At 41.5% G+C, this 20,131-nt stretch overlaps 1 protein-coding gene across 1 annotated transcript in view; it reads left to right on the top strand.

Annotated features, from left to right (window-relative positions):
• The window catches only part of PITPNC1 (phosphatidylinositol transfer protein cytoplasmic 1), a 250,957-nt gene that overhangs the window by 127,132 nt on the left and 103,694 nt on the right, over window positions 1–20,131 (top strand). Inside the window, exons 5-6 of the mRNA XM_061144419.1 lie at window positions 13,912–14,000; window positions 15,047–15,054. Of these exons, the coding sequence (XP_061000402.1) occupies window positions 13,912–14,000; window positions 15,047–15,054 (97 nt within the window). The remainder of the gene's footprint in view (window positions 1–13,911; window positions 14,001–15,046; window positions 15,055–20,131) is intronic.

Raw genomic sequence — 20,131 nt, 5'->3', positions numbered from 1 at the left:
GAACCTGTTCAGCCTGCAACCAGCTGTTGATTTGCAGGAGTAGCTAAGCTCCAAGTCTAGTCTGAGGATGGCTTCCTTAACAGAGCGGTTTCTCAATATGCTGCTTTGACATTCTTGGTGCTAAGGGTGTAAATAAAATATTGAGCATCACTCACCTCTGTAGAGCAAAGAGAAGTGAGGAGAGTGCAAGAAAATAGATACAAACCTACAGAAAATTCCATTTCTCAGCAGACAATTACATTTTCCCAAGTTATTGCCTGGGGAATGTTCCCTATGTACCAAATTTAAGAAATTAGAAAACTTTATAACTTTTCCTGAAACAGAACAAGAGGTGTCCAGCTGTCTCTGTCATGTCTGTTTTCTCTATCAAAATACGTGACATTTATTTTAAAGGAGAATAATAAGCATTAGTAGGAGGGAAACTTGTTATAAATAGAATATCTGGACTTCCAGTAATAATAACTATAAAGAGTAATATAGACCTTCCCCCTGTACCTTGTATGACAAACAGAGGATGAAATATAACAATATAAAACTGAATTCAAACCAAAGAAAGGGAAATCCTCAGATACTAGAAATAAAGAGGAGACTCTTAACAGGAGTGGGAAGCAGATGAGCTAATGCTAGGGAAGCTGCGGGGTGTCAGAACTGAGTGTGGGCCCTGCCATCTAGGGGTTGGGGGTGTCATGCCCATAGTGTTAGTTGCTTAGTCATATCCGACTCTTTGTGACCCCATGGACTGTAGCCCACCAGGCTCTTCTGTCCATTGGATTTCCCAGGCAAGAATACTAGAGTGGGTAGCCGTTACCTTCTTTGGGGATCTTCCCAACCCAAGGATTGAACCCGGGTCTCCCATGTTGCAGGCAGATCCTTTACCTCCCATAAAGGGACAGGACATGAGGCCTCAGTGCCTGTAAATGGGGCATTGTGATTAAGAATCAAGCAAAAAAAAAAAAGTTCTTGGCAAAGGCTGAGAAAACTTATTACTCAGAGATGCACACTGAAAGAACTACTAGGACTTCCCTGGTGGTCCAGCGGCTGAGTCTCTGCTCCCAGTGCGGGGGGCCCAGGTTCAGTTTCTGGGCAGAAAACTAGATCCCACGTGCTTCAATGAAGATTGAAGGTTCTGCATGCTGAAACCAAATAAGTAATTAAAAGTACTACTGGACTCCCCTGGTGGTACAGTGGATAAGAATCGGCCTTCCCATGCAGGGGACACAGGTTCGATCTCTGGTCCATGAAGATTCCACATGCTGCGGAGCAGCTAAGCCCGTGCACCACAACTGCTGAGCCATCTGTGCTCTAGAGCCAGCATGTCGCAACTGTTGAGCCCTCAAGCTGCAGCTAGTGCGCTGATGTGTCCCAGAGCCCGTGCTCTACAAGAGAAGCCCCTGCAATGGGAAGCCCATGCACCACAATGGAGAGTAGCCCCTGCTTGCTACAACTAGAGGAAGCCCGAGCACAGCAGCGAAGACCCAGTGTAGCCACAAAAAGTACTAATAAAGGCTGCATTTTTAAGTAAAAGGAAGTTGAAACCAAGAAGAATGAGGAGGGAATCTAGAAGAAATAGTAAATACCTGGACAAATCTGAATAAGCATAGAATGTTGCAAATATATGAATAATGAGTAATCAGAAATATATTCATGGAATTTAAATAATTCAGATAACAATAACAGAAGATGTTCAGTTTGGTTCAGTCACTCAAGTCATGTCCAACTCTTTGCGACCCCATGGACTGCAGCATGCCAGGCCTCCCTGTCCATAACCAACTCCTGGAGTTTACCCAAACTCATGTCCATTGAGTCAGTAAGGGTAGTAAAAAAGAAATGCTGTAAGTTACTAATATTATCTAGAAAGAGGAAAGACATGCTTACTAATTTTAAAAATTAAATTTTAAAAATTTAAAGCAAATATGCCTATTCAAAATGTAAAAGTAACCTCTTAAAAGAATAATAAAATAATATGTTTGGTCATGCACAGTTTTGGAAAGCATGACCAGTCTAATAGAAGGCAGAGGAAGAACAAAGAGAAGTCTACAAAAAAGTATGGTAAATAGAAAACATAAATTGTGTTTGTCAGATGATAAATCAAAATGTATCACTGATCACAATAATGTGTTAAATCCTAAACCTGAACCTAACTCAACAAAGATATGGCAACACTGACAAAATCACAAGTGCCCTGAAGTTATAATGGGAGATTTTAACCTTCTTCTTTAATAAACTGATAGAGCAAGTAGACAACTTATTAATAACAAGCATAAAGAAGATATAAACAACTGAATTACAAGCTTGACCTAGTGGCTATTAATAGACCATGGAACCAACATGCATTTCAAACACACATGAAAGTATATAAAAACCAAATACAAAGTAGGCCAGAAACCAGTCTCAAATACTAGAAAATTGATATCATGTAGGTCCTATTGGCTGATTTCAAAGCATGACAGTAAGAAATTGCTAAAACAATAGGTGAACTCCCACAACATATAGAAATATAAACACTTCTAAGCATTTAATGGGTTGAAAATGTCAGATAAGATATTTTATTTCCCGGCCACCTTTGCAGCTAGGGATGGCGTATAACCTAGTTCCAGCCAATAAGATGTGAGATTTTCCTCCGTGATTAAAAAGGGTAAGATATTCAAGGTGTTTCTAAGAAAGGGGATGAGAAACACATGGTGATGGCTGAGAAGGCAACAAATAGTGCCTACTACATGAATCTTGATAACAAAACTGAGCAATAACATTACAAAGGGAAACTTACAGATCAATTTCAATTAAGAATATAGACATGAAAATCTTATATGAAACTTTAGCAAATCAAATACTTCAGAGTATAATAGTAATAATAATTCATGACTTGATCAGATTTTGTTCATTAATATTAATATGAGAATTTGACAAGATTGCTGGGTATAAAATTCATAATAGAAAAATCAATAGCACTATTACACAGTGGGAGCAATAAATGGAAAAAATAAGTTTTAAAAATTCCATTTATAAGAGAAAAGGAAACTTAAGGTACCCAGTAAAAAAAAAAATCTACAGATACACAAAATCTTTTTGGAGGAAAATATGAACAATTAAACAGAGAAGGCAATGGCACCCCACTCCAGTACAGTACCCTGGAAAATCCCATGGACAGAGGAGCCTGGTAGGCTGCAGTCCATGAGGTCACTAAGAGTTGGACACGACTGAGTGACTTTCACTTTCTGGAGAAGCAAATGGCAACCCACTCCAGTGTTCTTGCCAGGAGAATCCCAGGGACGGCGGAGCCTGGTGGGCTGCCATCTGTGGGGTCGCACAGAGTCGGACACGACTGAAGTGACTTAGCAGCAGCATGAACAATTAACAGAGGATATTTTTTAAAAACCTGGACAAATGAGAGTATTCATGAATAGGACATGCTACGTTATAAAGTTCCAATCAATTTTCAGGTCCGTTATAAATTTAAGGTAGATCTGATTAAAATGCCAACAAGGTTGTTTTTAGATAGAATTTAAGGATATAATCCTAAAATTCCCAATTACTATAGCTTTATAAATAGTCTTGATGTCTGGTAGGGTAAGTCTCTCCTTTTTTTTTTTTTTTTTTTTTTTTTAAGTCTCTCCTACTTACTGAACTTTTCCAAAATTCTCCATATGAATCTTAGGATTAGAAACCCCAGTGATGTGAAGAATACTGGATGAAGCCAAGGACATTTAACCTGGAAAAGCTATATTAGGGCATATAATGGTGTGATCAGGTGGGAGAATAACTAGGCCCATGTATTCTATATGACTTCAGGAGGACCAATTAGACTCAGACCAGTGGGTGAGAATGCCAGGAGAAAAATTTAGGCTCAGTTTAAGGAAGAAATCTAAGTATTCAAGCCACCAGAAAACATTGTAGGGTGATTTATATAGTACATTATGCTGTTGCTGGGGGTGTTTGAGCATAGGTAGAATACTCACTTCTCAGGCAGATTCAGACATCAAGTAAGTGGTTAAAATAGCATACGTAAATGAGTAACCAACAAGGCACAAGATAAAGAGTACTTTTAGCTCCTTTTGCACAAATCTGAGTAAGTCCATTATTTTATCTCAGAACCAGGAAGATTATGGTTTAGTAAGAAAAAGAAAAAAATTGATATGTGACGTAACTATAAAATACCTATTTTTGTAATCATAAAAGTAAACTGTCTTTCCTGGTGGCTCAGACTGTAAAGAATCCATGTGCAATGGAGGAGAGCCGAGTTTGATCCCTGGGTTGGGAAGATTCCCTGGAGGAGGAAATGGCAACCCACTCCAGTATTTTTGCCTGGGAAATCCCATGGACAGAGGGGCCTCGCGGGCTACAGTCCATGGGGTCTCAAAGAATAGGACATGACTGAGTGACAAACACTTTGACTACTTTGTAGTTGCAAACTAGAGTTAACCCACCTCAGGCTAACACGTGTCCTGCATGCAGAGGTCATGGGACTCTCACTATGGTGAGGCTGCTTTATAATTGTAATTCATTGATTGAATATTTATTGAAATTGACAATGTGTAACAAATTGTTCTGATATTGAAGAGAATCTCTTAATAAGTAAGGCATGGTCCTTGTATTCTGATCAAAGTAGGGCCTAGGTCACCTGATTTCATTATTTGTAAGTCTAGCTGTCCATCTTATGAGTGGTGTCAAGGAGGAAAAACTTTTTTTCCATCCACTTTTTGTTGTTCAGTCACTCAGTCACGTCTGACTCCTTGCGACCCCATGGACTGCAGCACACCAGGCTTCCCTGTTCTTCACCATCTCCTGGAGCTTGCCCAAACTCATGTCCATTGAGTTGATGATGCCATCCAAACATCTCATCCACTGTCGTCCCCTTCTCCTCCTGCCTTCAATCTTTCCCAGCATCAGGGTATTTTCCAGTGAGTCAGTTCTTCGAATCAGGTGGCCAAAGTATTGGAGCTTCAGTTTCAGCATCAGTCCTTCCAATGAATATTAAGGGTTGATTTCTTTAGGATTGACTGATTCGATCTCCTTGCAGTCCAAGGGACTCTCAAGAGTCTTCTCCAACACCACAGTTCGAAGGCATCAGTTCCTGGACGCTCAGCTTTATGGTCCAACTCTCAAATCCATACATGACTATTGGAAAAACCAAAGCTTTGACTAGACGAACCTTTGTCAGCAAAGTAATGTCTCTGCTTTTTAATATGCTGTCTAGGTCTGTCATAGCTTTTCTTCCAAGGAGCAAGCAAGTGTCTTTTAATTTCATGGCTGCAGTCACCATCTGCAGTGACTTTGGAGCCCAAGAAAATAAAGTCTGTCACTTATTTGCTTGTTTCCCTATCTATATGCCATGAAGTGATGGGACCAGATGCCATGATCTTAGTTTTTAAATGTTGAGTTTTAAGCCAACTTTTTCACTCTCCTCTTTCACCTTCATCAAGAGGCTTTTTAGTTCCTCTTCACTTTCTGCCATAAGGATGGTGTCATCTGCATATCTGAGGTTATTGATATTACTCCCAGCAATCTTGATTCCAGCTTTTGCTTCATCCAGCCTGGCATTTTGCTTGATGTACTCTGCATATAAGTTAAATAAACAGGGTGACAGTACACATCCTTGATGCACACCTTTCCCAATTTTGAACCAGTCTGTTGTTCCATGTCTGGTTCTAACTGATGCTTCTTGACCTGCAATACAGATTTCTCAGGAGGCAGGTAAGGTGGTATCGTATTCCTGTCTCTTAAAGAATTTGCCACAGTTTGTTATGATCCACACAGTCAAAGGCTTTAGCATAGTCAATGAAGCAAAAGTAGATGTTTTTCTGGAATTCTCTTGATTTTTCTATGATCCAGTGGATGTTGGCAATCTGATCTCTGGTTCCTCTGCCTTTTCTAAATCCAGGTTGTACATCTGGAGGTTCTCGGTTCATGTACTGTTGAAACGTAGCTTGGAGGATTTTGAGCATGACCTTGCTAGCACGTGCAATGAGTACAATTGTGCAGTAGTTTGAACATTCTTTGGCACTGGAATGAAAACTGACCTTTTCCAATCCTGTGGCCACTGCTGAGTTTTCCAAATTTGCTGGCATATTGTGCTAGGTCACTTCAGTTGTGTCTGACTGTGTGCAACCCCATGGACAGTAGCCCTCCAGGCCCCTCCATCCGTGGGATTCTCCAGCCAAGAACACCGGAGTGGATTGCCCTTCCCTTCTGCAGCACTTTAACAGCATCGTCTCTTATGATTTGAAATAGCTCAGCTGGAATTCCATCACCTCCACTAGGTTTGTTCATAGTGATGCTTTCTAAGGCCTACTTGACTTTGCATTCCAGGATGTCCAACTCTCAGTGAGTGATCACACCATCATGATTATCTGGGTTATTAAGACCTTTTTTTGTACAGTTCTTCTGTGTATTCTTGCCACCTCTTCTTAATATCTTCTGCTTCTGTTAGGTCCATACCATTTCTTTCCTTTATTGTGCCTATCTTTGCATGAAATGTTCCCTTGGTATCTCTAATTTTCTTGAAGAGATCTCTAGTCTTTCCCATTCTGTTGTTTGCCTCTATTTCTTTGCATTGTTCACTTAGGAAGGCTTTCTTATCCCTCCTTGCTATTCTTTGGAACTGTGCATTCAAATGGGTATATCTTTCCTTTTCTCCTTTCCCTTTCGATTCTCTTTTCTCAGCTGTTTGTAATCCACTTAGTATTGGTGATTTGGGTCCTGCAAATTAAGCTGAAACTGATAGATTAACAGGGGAAAAGACACGTTTTTATCCATGTACATAGGCAAGAGCATCCAGAAAAATATGACTCAAAAGACTGGTTAGAATTTGGGACTTATATACCATTTTAATAGGGGAGGGAGAGAAAAGGGACTTATGGGAAAAGAAGTATCTTGTATGAAAAATAAATGGGGCCTCAGGAGAACGGATGAGAGAGAAGATAGCTTTGTGATGATGTCTGTTTAGGCGATTTCTTGTCCTCGTGCTTACTTCTTGTCTCTGGTGATAGGAGTCAATCTTCTCTGGTTGCAAAACTCCTGGAAAGGGGATTTATGACAGTTGAATTATTTTGGGAGGCTCTGTTTTTATGAGGGTAAGCAGAATTCAGAAAAAATATCTTCCTGCAACTATTGGACTTTCAAATGTCTTCAGCTCAAAATAATCGTGATGTCACTGTAGCATGTTGTGGACTCCCTCACTGACCACAGGTAAGTGGGTTCTAAAAGTTGGACTGGAAGTTACTAAGATGTTCCAGTGCCCACTTAATAACTTATTCAGAGAAATATCAATGTCCTCTGGAGCTGAATTCATGATCTGGCACAGGGAATGGATTCCCTTCTTTACATCAGTTTGTATGGTAAGACAAATCACATTCAGAAACTGCTTTACCGACTTATTACCCAGAGCAACTATTTGGAGCACTGGAAGTATTCAGTGTCTGTGTCATCAGGGCCTCCTGTCTGAGTCTCTCTTGATCAGAAAGGACGCTTCATGGAACGATGTTAGTGGTCCACAGAATTATCTGGAGGCTTGAGATTGGACAGCTATCAGGTCAGGGCAGCTCCAAGAGGCCAAGAACAATGATGACAACCATCTTTAGTGAATGACCTTTTCATTTTGCCATTACCATCATGGCTGCCATGGGTAGGCCTGAACTGTCCATTTTTTCTTTGTAGCCTTTGTTCTAAAATACCAAACATAGGGAATAACTCTGGTGGTCTAGTAGTTAGGATTCCAGGCTTTCACTGCCATGGACCAGGTTCAATCCCTGGTTGGTGAACTGAGATCCCACAAGATGCACAGTATGGCCAAATAAAATAAAATAAAATTCCAGGCATGAACATCCCATTGAGTTCCCAGGTCAAGCCCAGCTGCTAGTGAGTGGGGAAAGGGACTTCCAAACTGTTTTCCAAAGTGACTGAACCATTTTACACTCCCTCTAGCAATGTATGAGGGTTCCAGTTTCTCTGCATAATCACCAACACTTGTTATTGTCTGTCTTTTTTATTACAGCCATCCTAGTGGGTATGAAGTGGTATCTTGTTTGGGTTTTGATTGGCATTTCCCTAATGACTAATGATATTGAGCATCTTCTCATGTGCTCATTAGCCATTTATATGTCTTCTTTGAAGACATGTCTATTGAAATCCTTTGCCCATTTTAAAATTGAGTGTAGTGTCTTTTTCAAATGCCATTTATCCTTTTAGTTCTTGTTGCTTAGCTCCCTGGATTGTGGGGTTACTCCATTCTCTGGCCCTTCCTATAGTGTCTGATACACTGTTGTGTGCAGTACGTTTGGGTGGCTGCCCTGATGCATTTAGAACATTACATTAGTACTAATACATTAGTACATTTGGTGGTTGTCCTTGGGCCTTCAGTCCAGTTCAGTCAACCAAGTAAGTGGTGTTTCTTGGCTTATCTGCAAAAATCCTGATTTCAACTGGCATCTGGAGAAGAGAGTCAAGATACTAATCTGGAATAGTAATTCTAAATAAAACCTGTTGTCCAAAATCACACGAGGATGGAGCTTTTCTTTTGTCCCCTTTCATTTTCACCTCATTCCTAGCTTCACTCCAGTCCCCTCTCACTGAAACTCATGAGGGGAGAGAAGCAGATGGGGGTGGAGGGGAATTGGAGAAAAGATGGAGCCTATTTTTAGGCTTGTTTATCAGTCATGAAGTGTCATGTTCTTCTCCACTATGGCTGCTGGATTAATTAGACTGTGCTGGCAGCTGCCAGTCAGGGAGGGTTGCCAGCTTCTAACGGTGATTCTGCCTAATGCCTGAAATGATTTGCATGGCGAAGACCTTTCTCCCACTACATGGCTCCTGCCTTCCAGGGCAACCTCTCCTGGCTTCTAGTGGCTCTGGGTAGGAGAGGGGGCAGCTTCCCTAAGTCATGAATCTTGTTCAACTGGATAAGCAAAAGCCACCAGACAGTCACTTTACCTACCAACTCATTGGTAGAACCTTGATGCTGTGGCTTGGGTCTTTCTTTCTCATTCTTTCTTCCTGTTCTCCCAGATCTTCCCCCATAGTAAGAGCCTAGAGCCACAGTTCATGTGGCAGTGGGAGAGCCCAGGCAAGAGGTCATAGAGGAAGTGTTGGAGCCAGAGATTCTTGATCTAAGAGCTTATTTCCACGCTATTTTGAAAGACTCTGCATGGTTATTATTGATTTCTGAATATCCAGAGATTATCTTTATTCATTCAGAAAATATTTATTAAGCATCTGCTGTGTGCCAGTCATCATTTTAGGTGCTGGCTGGGGGAGCAGCAGTAAACAGGACGAAGATCTGTGCCCTGGTGTGACTTGCATTCTAGTTATGGGTAACAGGCAGTACACAATAGCCATCTATATAAGAATATTATATATTTTAGAATGTTTAGTCATATATCCTAAATAAATATTCAATTCATGTCTATTGAATATAATATTAAATAAATTAATAGTATTTTTAATATATATTGGAAAAAATAAAGCACGTAAGGGCCCTCTTTCAGACGTAGCTTTCAGTCCATGCTCTTCATTTGGTCCCCATCTCAATCCTTAAGAACACATCAGGCATTCTCATGCTGCGGGCCCCATGCCTTCTGTCCCTTTGACTACTCCCATGGAAAAACCACAGAAGCAGAATGTCTCAGCCTGGTTGGGGTCTTCAAGATCATTCTGTCAAGCAGTTTCCACCTTGATTCTGCCACACTCCTACCCAGTGATGCTGACACATGTGGTCAACTCCCCTAGGTGCTCCCCAGCACCCCTGCCATGTTACCCTAACACTGTTCACACACGGAGCCTTCCAAGAACTGACACAAGGCAGGCTGCTTTTCTCAGAATCCAGAACATACTGTCCTTTTATAGGAAGAGTGGCAGCAGTGTCCAAGTTCAAGGAACTTCTGTGGATGATGCCCCAGCAGCCTTATCTCTCACACATAATGGCTCTAGTCCAGAAACTCTGTTCATCTCTTTGCTGCAGTATAAAGAATTACATTAAGATGAGGACACAAAGACCATCCAGAAGACAATGCATTAAGGAGTAAATGAGTAAATCATAGCAGCATAAGAGAAATTTAAAGACCTCAGAAATCACTGTACACACAACTGGAGAGGGACAATTGGTTATTATCAAATGACTGTCAAATGTCAGATTTGGGCACGTAGAAAAGGTCAGAATATCTGTCCTGGACCAGTGGAAATAGAGATATGAAGGTAGCTAAGACCTTTTAAGAAACACTTAAATGGGACTTCCCTGATGGTAGAGTAGATAAGAATCCACGTGCCAATGCAGGGGACATGGGTTCGATCGCTGGTCTAGGAAGAATCCACATGCCACAGAACAACTAAGCTGGTGCATCACAACTACTGAAGCCAACGAGCCTAGAGCCTATGCTCCACCACAAGAGAAGCCCCCACAATGAGAAGCCCATGCACTACAACGAAGAGTAGCCCTGGCTCACTGCAACTAGAGAAAGCCTGCACACAGCAGTGAAGACCCAGTGCAACCATAAATAAATAAATAAAATTATTTTTTAAAAATCACTTAAGTGAACTGCAGTTCTTTGAGCCTAATCTTAGCATAGATATTGGCTAGTTCCAGATATGCAGTTTGGCAGAAAATCTTATGTGACGCACTGTGTTTTGTTTGTGTGTTGGTTGGTTTTGGGGTGGGGGTTTTGGCTGCACCACATGACTTTCAAGATCTTAGTTCTCCAACCAAGGATCAAACCCAGGCCTGGCAGTGAACATGCCGAATCCCAACCACTGGACCCTAGGAAATTCTTCCCAAAGCACTATTATTTTGTGAATTCAGAAGGACTCCCTGCCCAGAATGTTTAAGTTCAAAGTGTCTAGTTGAGACTGTCACAGTTCTGACCCTTGTTAAGAAAATGAAATTAGACTTCATTTGGACCACATTTGGCCTGATGATGTTCAAGAACCCCTGAAGCCAAAAAATATTCCCAAATGAACATAAATTGCAAAATGAGATTAGATATGCTGGAGAATTTGGTGATAATCTGGGTTGTAAAGCATAGAAGGGAGAGATGGTTTAGGATTCAGTTCCAAAAACTCTTTATGAAGTAGATAAACATTCTTAACCTGAGGCAAAATCAGATTATGCCTGCCTTGGGGCATCTTCGGCCTCTTCCTACTAGATACCAGACCATCATTGCTCCCTATCCCCAACCCCCAGCTCTCACGACTGAAGATGTCTCCAGACTTTGCCAAATACCCCCTGGCGGGGGAAAGTCCCTCACCTCTTTCCTGTTGAAATGAGAACCACTGCACTAGAATGACCAGCTTCCCATTTTGCTCATGATCAAGGAATTTAGCATGTAGGACCTTTCACTGCTAAAACCAGTACAGTCCCATGTAACCCGAGGCAAGTTGACCACCTGGCTGTCATTGATAAGTTCTATTTCATACAAAGTAAAGATATAAGAAATGAAACAATATAAAAAGTCTGTCCTTGGGAAACATGGCCAAAGGTTTTAGAGAAACGTGTTATTTTAGAGTTTTGTCTTTTTACTCAGTGTCTCTAGAGCCTGAGCCACGGTGAAGTGATTTTGGGAGGTTTGATCTCTGCCAGAAGACCAAGAGAACATGACTCAAGTCGTGCCACCTTTCCAGCAGAGAGATTCTTGTTTGACGCCAGGTAGCAAGTTTGAGTGACAGGCTTCTCCTCGGAATTGTAGGCCGTGTGGCAGTATACATCATGAAAGTGACAGCAGCAGTGGAGTCTAATTTAATTCCGTTTCCTTTGCAGCCCTGATAAATCATTGCTGCAGGGAAAAATGAATTTTACTTTCTCAGACAAAAACGATTTGAGTAATGATGTGCTCTGGGGAAGTCAGGGGCTAAGAGAAGGTCTGTAGTAGGCTTAAAAATATTTAAATGGCACATCATGGAATTTGTTCCAATGCCTTCTGTGCCTGGCCTAATAAATGGCTTATACCAGAAGGGCTGCTTCCCAGACTATTTGGAAGAGTCACATAAAATCATATCAGCCATCTTGGCTAACTGTTGTTTTAGGGTGCCTTGGAAAGGGTATTTGATGATAGTGTGGCATATTCTGCATACATTGGCAGATTAGACAGCTAAGATAAAGATTCTAGAGCCTATAGTCCTGATCATTTACAAATAGGACAAATCTCAACATGAATGGAAAATGACTGGTGTTTGTCATCTTCCTTCCAGAAAATGATTGTTGCTTAGGAATATGGTTCTGCTGGGAGGCTTTTTAAATGATACAGGGAATGAGTTATGGAGGGAGGAAGACTCAGACCCCAAAGTACTATCAAGAGGCTGGTGAGTCTGGGGTGGGGAGGGGGTGCAGTGTAGACGGAATAGTGGAGAATGGTTTCTAACGCTTGAAGGGAGACAGAAGTATTTGGTCTAAGCTGAACAATGCCTAGCTTACTTTGGGGCGCTTCTACAATCCCATTTCAATCCACTGAAAGCACGAGAAACCAATTTGCCGATGAGTAGAATCAACCTCTCCTTGTACGACACAATGGCATATCACACTGGGGTGTGGGGGCAAGCAGTAGGGGACCCGGGGGACCTGGTGATCGTGACCACTTCCCGCAAGCCAGCCCAGCACTACTTTCCCACTCTCAACCTCAATCCCAGTTACCCTCCAGCTTCGGTGACTGAAAGAATAAATCCTAGGCGAAAGCTGTAAAATCCTCTGTTGGGAAGCAAGCCTCTTCCTAGTGGAGCAAAGGGAAGGTAAATTGAGCAGTTACTGCAGAAACGATTTTATGCGAGTGAGACATTCTGCATTACAGCAGCAAAAAGAACCGTTCTGTGAATTATAATACTGCTCTGCATGCCCCTCACAGCACACCTATGGCAGTGGCCTTCATCTGATGCCCACCCGGCTTCAGGGGAGACTCTGATTTCCCCATTTATTTTAACCGTGATAAATGGCCCAGAGCTTTCTTTGAGTTAGGTCTGGCCAACCATCAAAAATACGTATTTGTGTTTTAAAAAGCAGGTCCTGGATAGTATCAGAAAGAAGAGAAGCAATTTGGGAAGACTTACAAGGTGCACAGTATTTTACTGGCTCTGGATGTCATTTAAACCCTGTGTCCAAGAGGGGGATTTGGGGTTTATTACCCTGGTGTCCCCACTCTCTTAGCTAGATCAGCTTGCAATTCACAACTGCTTCTTGATGTTTTTTATCGCCAACTGCCTAGAGCCTGCGTCCTCTCTCTGGGTCTGATGTACTGCTAGACGTTGGTGTCCCAGACACTTAGCTGTAGGCACCAGCACAGGAAAGAAACAAGATAGTAGCAACCGGAAAAACAGAAAGCCCCAGAGTAGAGTGTGGGGGGGAATGAAATCATGCAAACATATTACAGGAATATATAAGGAATTTTCTGGGCCTGCAGAAAGCTGTGAAGTTTGCCTCAGAAGGAAAGCAGAATGAAGCAAAGCAAAGCTTAATCAGTCCTTGGTCACTAACGGTCCTGGGGTTTTCCTTGGGTTTTCCTAGTTTTGAGAATGTTTTTTGCAAATGGCTGCCTGGGTCCCTGTTCCAGAGAAATGGCTCTGTCATTGCCTTAGTTTCCTGGGGCTGCAGTAACAAATTGTGGTGAACTGGATGGCTTTAAGACAAGACATGTTAATCCTCTCCCAGGATGGAGGTCAGAAGTCTGAAATCAAGGTTCCTTCTGGGGAACCAATCTCTTCTGTACCTCTTTCCTGCCTTCTATTGTCTATGGCCATCCTACGTGTCCTAAATACTAACACGAACAGAGGACAGTTTAACAGTGATGAAGACCAGGGAGATAGGGACCAAGTGGCTGTGGAGAGGAGAGCGGAAATAGAAGTCCTCTGATTTCTCTAGCAGTCGATTTCTCTGGAAAGATGTGGTAGCAGGGTGAGGCACTGGACAGACTCTAACTGTCGTTTTTCTTTCTTTCCTCTTAGCAAACTGCCCAGTTGGGCTAGAGCTGTTGTTCCCAAAATATTTTATGTAACAGAGAAGGCATGGAACTATTATCCCTACACAATTACAGGTAAGTCCTTGTACACCCAGTATGTCACAAGTATCCATGCAAGGACATAGGGGGATTCAGATTTCACTGATTGAGCGTGGATTATCCCAGCAGGGACTCACAGGAACCCTGTGACACCTCCCTGACCCTTTGTCTCCATACTTTTAAGTCAACACTCTTCCTAGCAGGAGGTTGTAGGGGTTAAGCTAAACTATTCTATCTTCCTTCTTGAAGTGATCATTTTAAATAGCATATGGAGAAGAAAAAGGAAGCTCTACTTAGTGACACTTCTAGAGGTTTCATTATCCTTATTTCTCCCTCTTTTCTCAATAATCTCCAAGTAATTTTAAGGTGTGGTTTGTTCATAATCAAATTGTTTATTTTGACTTCTTTGCTTCACAGACACCCTTCCCACACACACACTGAACAGAACTTGACTGTTTTTATCATTTATGTAAAAGGTTCTGTTGGGTCTCTCAGCTCCAGACCCCTTCCTCTGCAATCAGATAACATGAAAATCAGTTTCCTCCTCACTTGTAGTGGAGTGATAATGACTCTCAAAATGTTGATACTGAGCTAGAAACTGGCCAAAAAATTTAAAAGGTTTGGTTCCTGACCTCAAACACATGAAAATTCAAGGTCCCATTTGAATATCAGCCTAACAAGCTCTTTTTATTGGTTTTAAAAGCTGCTTTTCCACTTAAAAGATTTCCTTTGTGGTTAATGAAATGCTCTACTGGAATTATTAGTCTTTAATTCTGCTTTTCTAAGGCCAACTCTTTAGTTTTTAATTACCCACAAGCCTATAGGCTAATTGAATCTTGTCTTACACGCCTTATCTACCCAGCCACAGAAGTATCATATGAAAGAGTTTCAAGAACAAACATGGAGACGCTTAGTATTTATGAAAGTTTAATTCTCAGAAGGTTTCTTTGCCACATTTTTAATAGTTATAATTCAGCAATATTTGTTAGTTCTGTGGTTTTATATTGCATATAAGTATGGTCTTAATCTATCATTTTCTCTTTTTTCTTTTCCCTCTTGCCCAAATGAACATCTGGGACCAGAATACACAGTAAGTTTCATTTAATCATTTAAAAATATTCAGCCTAAGATCAGAGGAGTAATTGGAACTTCCCTTGTACTTCTCATCTTATTAATGTAATTTAAAAAATAGAGGAATAATTCAGAATCAGAAATATTTAAATATATGCCATTATATAGTTATATACAGTGCAATAATTAGAATGTTCTCATTTGTTCAAGAATATGAATGTAATTTAAAATGCCTTCGTAGTCACTTTACATTATTAACTTTTGCTTGTATTTTTAAATAGCTTGACTGCTCTACTTGTGGTAGTTCACTCTAATAGAACAATTTCTAGCAATGTGGTATTAAAGAGATGATGGTAATTATCAATGGCGGGCGAGGCTTTTCCTTATAGTCTGTGATCTGATCCCTTATGGAAAGACCTTGAAACTAGAAAGGCATACATGCAAACTATTTTACTCAGATTGAACAGTCTCAGTGACTTGATAAAGTCATTTAATTTCTTCCTGTCCTAAGAGCCTCTAGCATCGTTGCTTACACTAAAAAAGAAGTCTATAATATCATTGTGTTGGTATATTCATATGGATCATTTTCCTCAATGGCAAACAGATCTAACTCTCATAAGAAGAAAATGGTTAACTGAGCTCAGTCAGGTTTAAGAGTGTTCACACTGCTATATTTAAAATGGATAAGCAGCAAGGACCTCCTGTATAGCACATGGAGCTCTCGTCAGTGTTCTGTGGCAGCCTGGATGGGATAGGGGTTTAGGGGAGAATGGATCCATGTATATGCATGGCTGAGTCCCTTCACTGTTCACCTGAAACTGTAACATTGTTAATTGGTTATACCCCAATACAAAATAAAAAGTTTAAAAAGGGGGGAAAAGCAAGATAAAAAATAAACAGGGGGTTATTTTTTATTTGTTATTAAAGAAAAAAGACTGAGTACTTTTTACTTTAATTTTAAAAAGACTGAGTCTTTTTTAAAGATTCATTTATTCTTATTTATTTTATCTTTGGCTGTGCTGGGTCTTCATTGGCTGCTTGCAGGCTTTCTCTAGTTGCGGGAAGAGAGGGCTATTCTCTAGTTGCGGTGCGCAGGCTTCTCACTGCGGTGGCTTCTCTTGTTGTGGAGCACGGGCTCTAGAGCAAAGGCTTTGGTGCTTGTGGCACAGGGGCTTAGTTGCTCCAAGGCATGTGGGAATCTTCCCGGACCAGGGATTAAATCCCTGTCCCTTGCAGTGGCAGGAGGATTCTTAACCACTAGACCACCAGGGAAGTCCTGAGTGTTTAGTTTTAGTCAGAACAGCCAAAGGTTGGGACTTCCCTGGCAATCCAGTGGCTAAGAGTCCTGGCAATCCAGTGGCTAAGACCCTACACTTGCGCACATCCCTGGGTGGGGGACTAAGATCTTACATGCAGTGTAGTACAGCCAAAAACAAAAACAAACAAAAAACAGCCAGAGGAGAGAGAGATGGTAAGAAAGACACAGAGAAAAATGATTCATGATTTCCTTGGCATGAGCATGGTTCCCTGCACTAGTGAATGACAGAAGAAATGCATGGGTCAGAGGTAGATGGATAGTCCCAACAGATACAAAAGTGTCACCTGTTTTGAGACCTCTGGCTCTGCCACTTACTAGCTGAATTTCTTAAGGAAGTGACCCTCAATTGCCAGTTCTTGAACTCATGATGGTCCATGACTGCACGCTCACCCACCCTTTACAAAATGGGGGGAGAAAAAGCTTTCCATAAAATTAAATTTATTCCACTTAAAGGACTGTTGGTAATTAGAACCCTCATTCTTGGATATTAAAATGTCTTTTCATGAAATGAAGGAATATACATTTAGCACCATCTCCAATCTTCGGGAGAAAAAAGGCAATTCTATGGCAAAACAACTTTTATAATTTGGAAATCAGAGAGACACTGTTCTAGAACAAGAGCTTAACTTCTGTGAACCTAAGTTTCTTCATCGCTAAAACTGAGATAATCCCCTTTTAATAGATCTGTTAGTATTAATAAAATGATTCAATGATCTAACACAGGGATCAGAAGACTTTTTTGTAAAGAGTCATATAGTAAATACTTTCTGCCTGTGGGCTAAACAGTCTCTGTCCTTGAGAAGGCAGCCAGAGACTATATGTAGAGATATAGGCATGGGCATATTTGCTCAGGCAGCAGGCCACATTTAGTCCCCAGGCTATAGTTTATCAACCCCTGATCTAGCGGATGGAAGACTGTTAGCATATTGCCCGTAAAGAGCAGGAAATTAAATGGTTCCCCACCAACAGCACTCCCAGCCCCATCAGTTGTACAGTCTTCAAGAGAAAGACTTTGGGAACTTTTGAATCCTGCCTCCTTTTAATTGTGCAGATTAATTCCTTTTAAATCTCTATTTCCTGTCTCATGATGGTGATAGGAAGATTTTATCAAATAATCCATATGAACTCTCAGCCTAGTCCTTGGTGCATGGTGAATCCTCAGTAAACACTCATTATTATTATATATCATGGGGCTTCCCAGGTGACGCATTGGTAAATAGCCTGCCTACCAATGCAGGAGACGTGGGTTCAATCCCTGAGTCAGGAAGATCCCTTGGAGTAGGAAAGGATAACCCACTCCAGTTTTCTTGCCTGGAAAATCCCATGGACAGAGGAGCCTGGTAGGCTATGGTTCATAGGGTTGCAAAGAGTTGGACATGACTGAAGATGCACAAACTATCATATATCATACAGTGCTAGAATGAAAGTTCCATGGAAGTCCTATGGACAAATAAATTGGAATATATTTTGGTGTGTCTCAGTGCAGACTGGGCTCATTAGGATTGTCTAAGATTTGATTTGATTTGATTGGTAGCTGATGTTATCCCACTTCCTACATCTCCAAAAGCTTGTGCATGGACTTCCCATTTGAAATGTAGTCCATAGTTGCTTGGCTAAAAGAATTCTTGTCCCTGTAACTATGCAAAGACAATTATTTGCTGCCTTAGAATTGGGTCACTCTGGCTTGACCCAAACCAGTAGCACTTACTCTTCATAAACTCATGACACTACTAATGAAATGTGGGAATAATTAACAGAGAAATGAAGTCTGAAAAATGTTTTGTGATATTGTCTTCATTTTTTAAGTGTGTATATTAAAGTACTGAGGTTCTGAAAACAGAAGGCAACAGAATGGAAACCGTGGTTCCTGACAAAATCACCCCACAGGGATGTACCTCCCAAACCTTTTCTCCCAGTCTCTCTCACCATGGATCTTGGTCTCTTATGCCCACCTCTGTGCAGACGACGGAGGATTTCTGAGGGACTCATAGCCTTTACTTCTGCCCAGCCTCTGACCCACAGCACTCATGCAGTTCTAATCATATGGTTCAGATTTTTAAAGGGACAGAAATTATGATGTTTCTGTTTGAGGAAATTTGGAGACAAAGCATAAAGAAGTTATAGTTATATAATCTCATAGTCAGCCCCTTCTAACTCTCAAGTATTATTTGATTTCTTCTAGATTCTCATTTTTTGGGTCAATGGTAATCCTTAGGCTAATTCCCTAGAGCTGTCGTAGCAAAGTATCACAAATTGGGTCACTTAAAACAACAGAAATTTGTAACAGTTCTGGAGACTAGAAGTCTAAATCAAGTTGTCAGAAAGGCAGTGCTCCCTCTCCAACCTGTAGGGAAGGAGTCCTTCTTTGTCTCTTATTAGCTTCTGGTGGCCTCTGGCATTCCTCGGCTTGTGGAAGCACCACTCCAATCTCTGCCTCCATTTTCACATCGCTGTCTTCCCTCTGTGTGACTGTGTCTTCACTAGCATCCTCTTCTCTGTGTGTCTCTCTTCTTTTTTATAATTGTATTTCTTTACTGTTGGTTGCACTGGGTCTTTGTTGCTGCGTGTGGGCTTTGTCTAGTTGAGGTGGGCGGGGGCTACTCTGTTGCGCTGAGCTGGCTTCTCATTGTGGTGGTTTCTCTTATTGGAGAGCACAGGCTGTAGGTGCATGGGGTCAGTGGTTGTGGCCCATGGGCTTAGTTGCATGTGGAATCTTCCTGGACCAGGGGTCGAACCTGTGTTCGCTGCATTGACAGATGGACTCCTATCTTCAGTACCAGGGATGTCTCTCTTCTTTGGAATCAGTCATATTGGATTAAGGACCTGCCTTATGCCAGTTTGACCTCATCTTAACTAATTACATCTGCTACAACTCTAATTCCCAGTAAGAGAACATTTTGAGGAACTGGGGTTAGGAATTCAACATATATTTAGGGGGGGACACAATTTAACCCATAACACCGTCTTTTAACTTTAGATTAACAGTAATTTATGATGAAGCACCAGCAGTGTGTAAAGCATCATGCTATATGCTAGGTTTCATTAAACAGTAACCCCTGCCCCTTTGGGGAGTCACAGCCTGGTGGGAAATAGTTAGATATTCCAGTTAAATCCTGGGAATCATTTGCAAGTCAGGGAGTTTTCTGGAGGCAAAATGGGACAGGCCATCACAACAGCTCAGAGGACAGGCTGACACTCAGACCTAGATGAGCTCTGAACTGGGCTCACAGCAGAGGTTCAGACCAACAGGCAGAATGAATGGCACTGGGATCCAGCCAGGCAAGCAACTACAGTGTGAAAAGGAGAACCCTGGCCCCTGGAGTGAGGCCATAAGCTTCACTGACAGGACTGTGGCCCTCAAGAAGATGTACAGACAAGAAGACAACATTCCCCTCTTACATAGGTTACTTGGTCATGAGCTGCTAGGGTGAGAAAGTTGCTAGTTTTAGCAAGGAAAAATACAGAGTGTCCAGGTGTTTGAATTTTCAGATTAACAGCAAGTAAATTTTTGGTATGTCTCAAATATTGCATGGGCTATACTTATACTAAAAGAGGGAAGAGGGCTTATGTCATATTTTATCTGGCAGACCTGTTACCGGGAGGGGCTGACAGTGGGGCAGAAGTGGTCTCAGAAACTAATATACAAAAATCAGGTTATAAGAACAGGGGCACACTGGTAAACCAAGGGAAAGAGAGGAGAGAGAATTCTGAAACTCGGGAAGCTGTCCTGCAGCTGACATGCCGCGTTCATCTTAGGGCCAGTCAAGTGACACATTAG

The sequence above is a fragment of the Dama dama genome, chromosome 5 (assembly GCF_033118175.1).
Source record: "Dama dama isolate Ldn47 chromosome 5, ASM3311817v1, whole genome shotgun sequence".
NCBI lineage: Eukaryota > Metazoa > Chordata > Mammalia > Artiodactyla > Cervidae > Dama > Dama dama.
Note: the sequence above shows the minus strand (reverse complement) of the source record. Positions and strands in the feature narration are given on the sequence as shown.